General features: G+C 35.6%; 1 protein-coding gene across 1 annotated transcript in view; it reads right to left on the bottom strand.

Moving 5' to 3' along the window:
- The window catches only part of cdi (serine/threonine kinase), a 92,695-nt gene that overhangs the window by 15,575 nt on the left and 65,091 nt on the right, over positions 1–12,029 (bottom strand). Inside the window, exon 3 of the mRNA XM_072535436.1 lies at positions 7,647–7,978. Coding sequence (XP_072391537.1) covers positions 7,647–7,978 — 332 coding nt within the window. The remainder of the gene's footprint in view (positions 1–7,646; positions 7,979–12,029) is intronic.

Raw genomic sequence — 12,029 nt, 5'->3', positions numbered from 1 at the left:
TATATATATATATATATATATATATATATATATATATATAGATGTAAAAGTAAACAGCTCGTCGCGAAATATGTAATTGGCAAAATGGGTAATACTAATGATCGTTCAACAAAACGCAACCAGAGAAACGATTCAATATTTTTCGAGTTTTTGATTTATTTTATTTGGTTTATAGACTTGAATGGATAAAATTTACAACTGTAATAACACCACGCAAGAGCACACCGAAAACATTCCTCGAAGTCACAGTAGATTGCTTTACAGGTTCCATTGCAAAAAACCCCGAAAAAAAGGTGGATGCCCGTAATAATAAGGAAATTTGGCAATAGTAAATAAGACGCCGAACTCACAGTACTAAGATCAACAGCGTAGGCACTATGCTTCTTAACAGTCTGTCGCCTCCACGTATGGAAGATATCTGCGCAGGCTACGAAAATAAAAGCCTGAACGAAACGTGCAAACTTATTAAAGGCTGGATGAGACCAATCCCTACGAATAAAGTCTATAAATCTTCAGGCCTTCTTGATTTGTGCATAGATTTGTTCGAGGTTTGTATCCTCTTAAACTGAGTAGGTATTTACGCTTGATATGATCATATACTATCCGATATATTGCTGCATCAATTATTAGGACGCTGCGATTTTGCTATTTTGAAGTAAGGTTTTTAACTCCGCTTGCAGTTTTGTTCCGTGGATCGAGTAGCTCGACAGAACTGTTACCAGTCAAAAGACCGGATAAAGGAGGAGGGGGTCTACAGCCAGGTTAGCACTCTACTGATAGACTTTAGAACCATACAGCTCATAGAAACAAGATTATGCCTCGGAACAGGTATAATTTCATTACGGCGACTAACACAAGAAAGAATACAACGAATTTATGGAAAACGAGAAATATACTTCGCATCGGTACTTGAAACGTGAAGTCTCTAAACACAAGAGAACAGGATTTTACAAAAGAGCTTGTAGAAAAAAAAATAGACATATGTGCAAAACAAGAGACGAAGAAAAAAGGAAAGGGCCAAATTATGCTAGATGACTATCTGATGATTTACAGTGATGTTGCGAAAGAAATCAGCCACAGAAGTCGCCCTGTTAGTATACAGAAAATTGTTATAACAAGTACAAGAATATAAATATACCTCTGAAAGAATAGTAAGTGTAAAAATTAAACGATGTTAAACCTCTGAATGTGATAGCAATCTATGCACCGGAGAACATTAGAGATACCACCACAAGGGACAACTTCTACGAACACATTCAGACTGTAATAAACGAGACCCAAAATGATAAATGTATAATCATGTATAAACGTATAAACCTGGGTATAAACGTATACATTTGATACGTCACAAATTACTTTGAAATATTAATTTGCAGTGATTTGTAATATTATTAGATGAATCACTAAGGTGACTCAAAACATTCTATTGATTTGTAACAAAAAGCTACAATTATTCTCATATTTTATTACTGATAAAATATAAATACCTATTTACTTGATCAATCTCACCAAAATCAACTAAGAGCAAACGATACAAAATATTAGGTGGTCTGATAAGTAACCTCTTTTGAAATCAAAAACATGTTTTTCCAGCAATTTTTTCATTTTATTCGATATAGTCTCCTTTTAAATTAATACGATTTCAGTGAGTTTTCAGCTGCCTTTTTGCAATTATCTCTTGCTTCGAGCTAATTTAGGAGCCATCTATTTATATTTGGAAACACATAATAATCGGAGGGGACCAACTCAGGAGAATAAGCTGGATGAGAAATTCAATTCCGTCCAAAGCCCAATTTATGAGTTTTTGCCATTGTAATCACGCTCTTGTTACCTTGATAGTTTTACCTTTTTCAAGATAGTGAATTAAAATTACCTCTTTGCAATTCCAAAATAGAGTGGCTATAACCTTTCCTACCCATTGAGCCACTCTTGGCAGCTTCGGAGCACTTTTGCCGACTTCAGTCCACTGCCATGCGTTCATTCTGTTCTCTGGTGTTTAGGAGTGGATCCATATTTTATCAACGGTTACCAATCGACGCCAAAAATCCGACGGATTGCGCTCCATATTGTCTAATCACTGCTGAGGAGTCACACGATCATCTTCTTCTTATTATTTTAAGATAATGCCTTGTCTTTTTAAAGTTATAGCCTGTTTTGATTCCAATGTCCAACTTTCAAACCAGCGTTTGGGGGGTCTTCCGAGTGGTCTGCTCTGGTTCCAAGTCTATTATCGTCACTGACCGAAAAAAAGAATAAATGACAATTAATAAATGGTTCCGGTCTTGACTAAGGTTCATGCTCGGCCGGTAATGCAGATTCAACGCTTACCAACAGTGAAATCACACTGTCGCTCTCAAGTGTCCATAATACTCTGTATACTCTGCTGCCATAATTGGCCTTACACAGGTTTTTAAATTCGTGTCTTTTGTTCGATGCTCATATATGTGTTTCTCTATATTACATTCCAGAGAACTCCTAATATCTTAGCTGCTGGTATCGCTTGTATTTGTATTTCTTGTTTAAGATTTCTATTGCTCATAATATTAGCGCCTAGATATTTAAAAGACATGATTTGCTCCAGATTTTTATTATAAATTGCTAACTTACATCTTCTGGGTCTCCTTGTATCATAGACTTCGGTTTCTACACAGAGATGATCATTTTGCTACCATTTCAAACCTGTATATTAGTCTGTGTAGATTGTCCTCATCTTCAGATATCACCGTATCATCAGCATAGCAGTATACCTTAAATTCTTTAATACCCATTCTATAACCTCTTCCCGCGGACTCTTTTGATGATATGATCCATAAAGATGTTAAAGAAGACTGGGCTGAGACTATTACGTGAGATATAATTAGAAATACTATTACTTTATTAATTTAAAATAATATACAACGAGAGCTTAATAGAATGTTTATTTTTTGCGATAGCGATGTGTACACGCTCACATTTAAATTGGTAATGATGTTATCATCATTACCAATTGCAATGCAATCTACGTTACAAAAATGGATAACAAAATATCGATAGAAGGGGTAGTAAAAATCAGCCCTCACATCTAAAATTATACCTTTCCAATTTGGATAATTTCCACGGCTGTATTTCATGAAAGCCCTTCTCCAAACCCAAGCAACAAAAGTACCAGAACTTGTTCACAAACAATAGCCGGCTTATTACTTTCTCCCTCGGTAAAATTTATAGCTATTCACAAAAATAACAATTGCAATTGTTGACTTTCAACTAATAATAATAACACTAATATGTTAATCCTTTGAAGATATTTTAGGAAAATAAATTTACCAAAGGAACGTCAAAAATTACACATATAAAAAATAACCAATAAAATTAATTAAAACATAAGGAGACAGAACATGCCGCCCGCCTTGAACTACTGAAGTTGAGGGTGTAGTTTATCATCGATGATCTAGCTGATCGAAAGTGGACACAATTTCTTCACGCAGCGCTTGTATTCTCCAGTTTTGGTTTTCGGAGTAGCAACTCTCTTGACGATGCAGTCCTGATGTGATGCGTCCAACTGACCAATGCAACGGTGGCAAATTGTCTTCAAGAATTAACACCAAAGCATCGGCCTTTATTTCAGTATCAGTAGCACTAACATTATTGCTGCTGATCAATTGATGAAGATATTTTTTATACCATCGTTTCCAGAACTGCTGCTTCAATTGCTGGGCATGCTGCTACGCTGATAATTTATTTGACGACATATCCGGAAAGTCAGTCTCTGGATAGCTTGTCATCAGACCACTAATCAAAAAATGTCCAGCGGTAAGGGGAAGGTCATTAGGGTTAGACGACATATGAGAAATAGGACGGATATTTAATATCGCCTCTATTTCAATAAGGTAAGTTTCTAATTGTTAGACGTAAGTTAACAAAGTATCCACTTCACAGCGAATTAAATGATTTTTGAAGGACTTAGCCGCAGCTACCCTAATTCCTCCAAGTAGGGAGATTTGGGCGGTATAAAATGCCAAGCGAACTTTTCAGCATCCATTATTTTTTAATGGCATTTGGTGAATTTTGATCAATGGTAAGCAAACGCGGCGTCCATCGGCAGGATTATTCAAGACTTCGTTCAAAATATGACTAGTGCATACTGTACTAATTTTTGTTGACTATGCCAATTCACGCGCCTTCAATTTATGCTCAGCTAAAATCATTTCAATCACATCAACCTAAAAAAGGTTGGACTTTCTGGAACTGTTTTTTTAGATCGCAGCGTCTTAATGACCGAAGGAGGTTACTTATCAGACCACCAGACAGAAGAACACGAATCAAATAAGTAAAACGAGGCTTTAGAAAAAATGAGCTGGTATTAAAAAAGTGACATGAATAACAAAATTAAACGAATTCCACGGTATATTCGTATTTCTTGATGTTCAAACGTTCAAAAATCCTTTACCTTTAGTAGAAAAGGAATACCATCAATAAACATGAAACGGCTATTTCAGTCAGAGCCATGCCGTATATCTCGCTTGCACTATGTGTACGAACCTCTTCCTATATCAGTTGTCCACCTATGGAATTTGCAGTTTAAGTCGATTACCATAAACAAATTATACTCTGCATGTTTTTATAAGTTCCCATATTAATTTATATGGCATTTTTATTAATATTTATTAATAACATTACCCTTATGGTTTTTTATTTCTTTTCAACAATAAAAATAATTTCATTAAACCCTGGCTATGCATTCACTTATGTCAACATACGTTGATTTTTTCACAATTACGTTAAATCCAGAGGTAGCTATGGTAAAATACATCAAAACAAAACAATAATATTGTCAGTTACTGTCAAATGTATTTTGTAGTATTGTAAAGGTTTTTGCCGTTTGTGGATTGTACAATTGGTCGAGGTAAAGTTGTCGATGAGAAAATTTGTTCAATCATTATTAGATTTTGTAATTCTGGAAAATCCAATTCGGAAATCGCGAATATGTTGCAATTGTCACGTTATAGTGTAAGAAATATAGTCAGAAGATACGAAACTACAGGTTCGGTCATCACAAAACCTAGAAATGTACGAAAAAGTAAAATAACCGAGGCATATCGAAGGCCATTAAGACGCACTATAGTGAAGAATCGACGAGCAAATTATATGGAGTTAGGCGTTTTATACGCCATTCCGTAATGGCGTAGGTACCCGTGAAGCTGTATTTGCATTCAACGTACTAATCCAGAGATGCTTGGATGTGAACCAAGATATGTACGTCTGTTTCATAGACTACAACAAAGCTTTCGACAAAGTCCGCCACAAAGAGCTAATGGAGATCCTCAAAGCAAAACAAATACAACACAATGACCTTCGAATTATAACAAATCTATATTATAAACAGCAGGCACACGTACGCATTAATGAACACACATCAGAAGAGTTCGAAGTTAAAAGAGGAGTGCGACAGGGGTGTGTATTGTCACCACTACTATTCAATGCATACTCTGAAGAAATTATGAAAAGAGCTCTTGAGGGAGAAACAGCAGGAATCAAAGTCAATGGAACACCAATTAACAACATTAGATATGCGGACGATACTATCATAATAACAGACAACCTCCGAGACCTCCAAAAGCTAATGAACAAGATAGTTGAGTATGGAGAGGAATATGGATTATCAATAAACACCAAGAAAACCAAATTTATGAGGATATCAAAAACCCAAAATAATGGTGAAAGCCTGACAATTAACGGTAGTGCTTTAGAACAAGTTGAAAACTACCACTATCTTGGCACAATAATTAATCACACAAACGATTACTCCAAAGAAATCAAAGTTCGAATAGAGAAAGCACGTACAAACTTCAATAAAATGAGAAAGGTACTTTGTGCAAGAGAACTAAAATTGGACTTGAGAGTTAGGCTGGCAAGGTGCTATATTTTCTCGACTCTGCTTTATGGGATAGAAGCATGGACACTTAACGCGTCGACTGCTAAAAAGTTGGAAGCATTTGAAATGTGGGTGTATAGAAGAATCCTGAAGATATCATGGACCGAGCATGTAACAAACAACGAAGTCATGAGAAGAATCAACAAAAGAATGGAAGTATTGGAAACCATCAAGACACGAAAGCTGCAATACCTGGGGCATGTTATGCGTAATGAGAGATACAACCTACTTCAATTGATTATACAAGGGAAAATCCAGGGCAAGAGAAGTGTAGGAAGAAGAAGAATCTCATGGTTGCGTAGCTTGAGGGAATGGTACGGATGCACATCAATTGAACTATTCAGAGCAGCAGCATCTAAGATCAGAATAGCCATGATGATTGCCAACCTCCGTCGCGGAGATGGCACGTGAAGAAGAAGAAGAAGCGTTTTATGGAGTGACGGTATTGGAAGACACGTTTGTAAATCACCATTGTCACCGAGAGGCCCACAAATTTGGTACTCACAAAGTAAATTTTATGGTTGGAAAAATTAGTACGAATGGTTTTTAATAAATTTCATTTTATTTTAGGCTAAGGAAAAGCCACTTTTAACATTACAATAAAGGAATAATAGACTAAGATGGTCAAAAGAGCATAAAGATTGGACTCAGTCGCAATGGGATTCAATACAATGGAGTGATGAGTCCAGATTTGAAGTGTGTGTTGGAGACAGTAGGAGTCGCGTCATTCGCAGGAAAAATGAAGCTTTCCATCTCGACTTTCCGAAGAGAAAAGTCAAATTTCCTGCATCTGTCATGATCTGGGGCAGCATGTCGTCATTGTAAACGTCGATTGTAAACACGGACAAAAATTTGAATATTTTAGAAGAATCTCTTTTACCAATTATGGAACACCGTTTAACAACTGCGTAAGATTTTGTCTTCCAACAGGACGGTACAGGTTGTTATACCTCAAAAAAAAGTTTAAAATGGATTGAAGACTATGGCATACCACTTCTGGAATGGGTTTCTAACAGTCCCGAGATGTCCCCGATAGAGACTTTGTGGCGCGAAATGAAAAAAGCTCTGAGAAAACATCCTGCCAGTTCCGTCAACGAATTCAAGGAAAAATTGCAAGAAATATGGGATTCATTTACATTATAATTTTGTCAGAACTTGGAAAAAACTATACCTTAAAGACTTTTGTAATTCAGTGGTAAACTTGCACATTTTTGTTTGTTAGTATTACATATTGTATGCGTTTTTTAAAATTTATTATTATTCCGTTTAATCAATAGTTTTCATTACGTTATAAAATATTTTCTATAATATTAGGAAATTGAAAAATGTTCGATGCATTAAAACTATTAAAATTTACGCTGCGCTTTTATTTTTGTTCTCTAAAATTTAATTTTCTTATCAATCTAACGTTGAGCCAACTGATATGGAAAGGGGCTCGTATTTGCCAGATATGGACTGCTATACAGTTACGACACATATTGAGTTAACAACATTAAAAAAAAATGGTTTGGTTTTTGCCATTTATGGGACTCGGTAAACAGTTAGTAAGCAGGTGCACAACTACACAAAATAGAAATATTCGTATCCTCTACTTCAAACAGTCTACTAATTGATGTTAATATTACTACTAAATCATATTTAGTTTCCTACCTAAATATTTACTACAAGTTATACTAATATACTAAAGAGAGGTTTATAAATAAGCAAGACAAAGTAAGTTTGTTGAAAATCTCACCTAAATGCTAATGTTAAAAATTCAGGTACAACATTCGGTCCGCATAGGTCCGAAAAAGCGAGGTAGTCCAATCCAAAATTATGGGTCCTTGGCAAATAATCTGGATCAGCTTCAACGCGGGCTATCAATTCGCATAAAACTATACCGTAGCTGAAGACGTCGCTGCTTTCGTCGTAATATTTGCCGTTGAGACCTTCAGGTGATATCCAGTAGGGGGAGCCGACGATGGGTAGCTTGGTTTTTTCTTTGGGATCTGGGATGTCGGTGGATAGGCCGAAATCGCTTACAATTCCTTGAAGTTTTCCGGTATCTAACGGTCTTATGAGGACATTCTGAAAGAAGAATAATTCGTTTAGGTGATGATTATTCGAACGATGTTTAGAAATTCAAGGGTTGTTTAATTCATCAGAAATTATTTAAATAAAAATTCGGATTATTTATCTTGCTACACACAAATTTTTTTTAAAACTCAATAATGAGGTTAATGATTTTACACTAAATATTTTTAAATTTACACTTTTTGGATTGAAACAGGAGACGTACTTTCGCAAAATAATTTTGAGTCGATTATTTTGCACTTAAGTGTAGTTTCAATGAAAAAGAAAAGACAACTATAGTAGGATCGTTTTAGCCTGTCGCATAAGTAATAAAAGTGTCTGTTCAGATTTGCCTCAGGTAGTCAGCGGTTCTCAAATTGAAAATGTACATTAGGGATTTTTTTAATAAAATAACTTTGTATTATGTTTTATAATAATTGAATATCATAATGTAAATTGATATCATAATGTAAATTAAACAAAAATTCTTTTTCAGCGTGTACTAAACTCTATTTTTATTTAAGCATAAAAAAATTTGCCAATGTTAATACTGGGTGTTCAAAATTTTGTATATTTTTATTTTTATATATTTTATAAATATATCTATAAAAATATATATCTATATAAAACAAAGACTTATTCCTACTTCCCACACACACCTTCCCAAACCCACCGAGGTAGATTGTCCTCCTGCGGTACAACCAGCCCCAGCTTTCCTCCGCCCCCTGGTCTTTGGAGCCAGGTCTCGACTATTTCGCGGTATCCCCCGTCAGGCAATGGGAGATTTGCGTATATTTACATTTAAGTGGTAGGTTAGCCTAGCCCATTTGGCTTTATCACTACCGGTCAAAGCAATTGTTCGGCGATCTAATGATGGTTGTGTGTGCCGATACTTGCTTTCCCTTTTCTGCACCAAGTGCAGTCGAGAGCGAGCAAGCATCGAATCCTTTCATCCGTCGTCTAATACCCAGTCATTCGTCCAGTCATGTCCTTAATCTACCTTACTTGCTAATCTAATTTTTTTGGTGCTTGCATTCAAGAGCGTCGTGCGGCGTGCCTCCGGCTCTCTCCTGCATGCGGTTTTTGTTTTATTTTTTTTTTTTTGTGGTTGGTACCCTTTTGTGTTAATTTTTCTATCTACGTCTTAATCTATGGACAGGTATCATCACTATCTGACTCGCTATCCGATTCATCTGAATCTTCATCATTACGAATAATTAAAGGTCTTACTTCATTAACTTGTTCTATTTCATATGACTCTAAATTTTTTTTTTCAGTATGCTCAATACATTTCCGCCATTGTTCCTCATTGACTTGGTTTAGTGCATCTTGCCAGAGTTGTAAAACGCTGGCTTCGTCGGTGGTCTTACATGCATGTTTATCATAGTAGTTTTTAGTGATGCCCCACACCAATTCAATTGGTTTGTACTTCAGTGATATGGTGGTAGTCTTAGGACCTCATGACCATATTTTAGTGCCATTTGGTCAACGACAAATTTTTTCTCAGTAATGTGTTCTTTGCACTTATTTAATAATTCAGCTTTTAAAACTAGATGTTCGTGTTCTATATTTTTCTCCGACAGCCACTTTCTTAAGTCTTCTTTTTTCCAGCTGCTTGTAGAAAACTTTTCCTCATCTCTGGTGTGATACGAAGCATTGTCTAAGACTATTAATGACGGATTTTCCAGATTTTTTAATAATTTTTCCTCAAACCAATGTTCAAAAATATCGGCGTCCATATTTCCGTGGTAATCATCAGTTTTTTTTGTTGAAGAAAATATAAGACTAGCATTGGGTATAAAACCTTCCGTATTTCCTGCATGTAATACAGGGATGGCCAACCCGCGGCACGCGTGCCACTCTGTGGCACGATTGAGTCCTATCAGTGGCACGCGTAGCGTTTTGGATTAAAACACTTTCAAAAAAATTAAAACTTGAAAAACAAAAAATAATAAGAAGAAACTTGGTAGGTTTACGGAAGTTACGATAGATGCGGCATCATTGCATCCTCTGGCGAGCGATATTGCTGCGATTGGTGCACGTGATCCTAGCTGTCGTAATGTGCAATAGGACTGCGTTACCCTTGCTTAGTTTATTTTAAACTGCCCCGTTGTATGTGCACATTTTGTCATCGCGCATTGTTTCTTTAAAATTTTAAAAGTATTTGTTCGATATGTCCACGAGTAAGCCTTCGACTTCAAAACGAAAATACGAAGATGATATTGCAATTCGCGATTTTAAACCTGCTTGGGAAGAACAATTTTTATTTACTAATCGTAATACTTCAAAGCCTGTTTGTTTGATATGTAGATTGTCTGTAGCAGTTCCGAAAAAATTTAACCTGGAACGACATTATAAACAACTGCATAAGGACTTCAGCAACAAATATCCTATTCACATTTGCGAGCCGACTTTATTGAAAAAAAAAGAAAACCCTAGCCAGCCAACAGTCACTGTTTCAGAAGAGAAGTGATGAAATGGAAACTATGGTTAAAACATCATATGAACTTTCTCTGCTGTTAGCACGGAAGAAAAAAGCCTACTCTGATGGAGAGGAGATAATTAAAAATAGTCTGGCAATATTTGCTAAAAATGTGGGAGATGTAAAGATCAAAAATATGGTCGATAATATTGCATTATCCCGAAATACAGTCATGCGCCGTATAGATGATATGGGCCAGGATGTTGTTTCCCAAATTATAAGTGGATTAAAATCCTGCAAATTCTTTTCTTTAGCGTTGGATGAAAGTTGTGACAACACAGAAAATGCGCAGTTAAGCATTTTTGTCCGTTATACCAATGATAATTTTGAAAATGCCGAAGAGCTTCTGGATTTGCGCCAACTAGTCACAACAACAGGAGAGGACATTTTTTAACAGCTTAAAAACGTAATCGAAGTCAACAAAGTTGAATTGTCAAAATTAGATAGTGTTTGTACAGATGGAGCTCCTTGCATGGTTGGTAGACTAAAGGGGTGTGTTACATTACTGGAAAACTATTTGGGAAGAAAAGTTTTTAAGTACCATTGTATTATTCACCAGGAAGCTCTTTGTGCCAAGGACCTAAACATGTCATCTGTTGTTGACCCTGTAACACGCTGCATTAACAAAATACGAGCTCGGGCATTGAATCGACGACAATTTCGAGAACTGTTCGCGGAAGAAACGGAGCAAGATGGAGAGTTACTTCTCCATTGCAGTGTGCGCTGGCTCTCCAAAGGAAATGCACTCGAAAGGTTTTGGAACTTGAAGGAGTGCGTCTTAAAATATTTGCAAGAAAACAATGAACTACCCAGTGAGTGCTCGTTACTTAATGATAAAGATTGGCTTTGGGATTTAGCTTTTCTCACTGATATTATGAGACATTTAAATTTATTAAATTTAAGATTACAGGGAAAAAATTGTATTTTTCCTACTCTAGTTGGTCATATATCTTCTTTTGTGAATAAACTTATGCTTTTTTGTAACGATTTTGGAGAACAGAGATTGGCACATTTCACATTAATGCAGGAATTAGCCAACAAGGTCAGTAGAACTCCAAATTATGACAAATTTAAAAACCTTATATCTATTTTGCTAGGTCCATTCAATACCCGGTTTGAAGATTTTCAAAAAGACAAAATGAATGTTGACCTTTTCATAAATCCTTTTTCTATTTCTCTGCAAGATATCAATTGTTACTCAGCTGAAATACAGATCGAAATTATTGATTTACAGAACCACACTATACTAAAAACCAAATATAGGGAAATTATTTCAACTGTTACTGATCCCAATTATATTGAATTTTGGAAATTTGTACCAGCAAACAATTTTCCTAATTTACACGAGTTAGCTCTAAGATATTGTTGTAGATTTGGTTCAACGTACGTTTGTGAGCAAATGTTCTCTATTATGAACATAATAAAATCAAAATATCGGTCACGATTAACTGACATGCATTTAAAAAATCTAATTCTGTTGGCTAGTTCCGAAATTAATCCCAATATAGATGAATTAATTAAAAAAATACAAGTTCAAATACCACATTAAATAAGTAACTGTTTAATAATTTGAATTTTAGATAA

Source organism: Diabrotica undecimpunctata, chromosome 6, assembly GCF_040954645.1.
Source record: "Diabrotica undecimpunctata isolate CICGRU chromosome 6, icDiaUnde3, whole genome shotgun sequence".
NCBI classification, from domain to species: Eukaryota; Metazoa; Arthropoda; class Insecta; order Coleoptera; family Chrysomelidae; genus Diabrotica; species Diabrotica undecimpunctata.
This window is presented reverse-complemented; position numbering and strand designations above follow the sequence as displayed.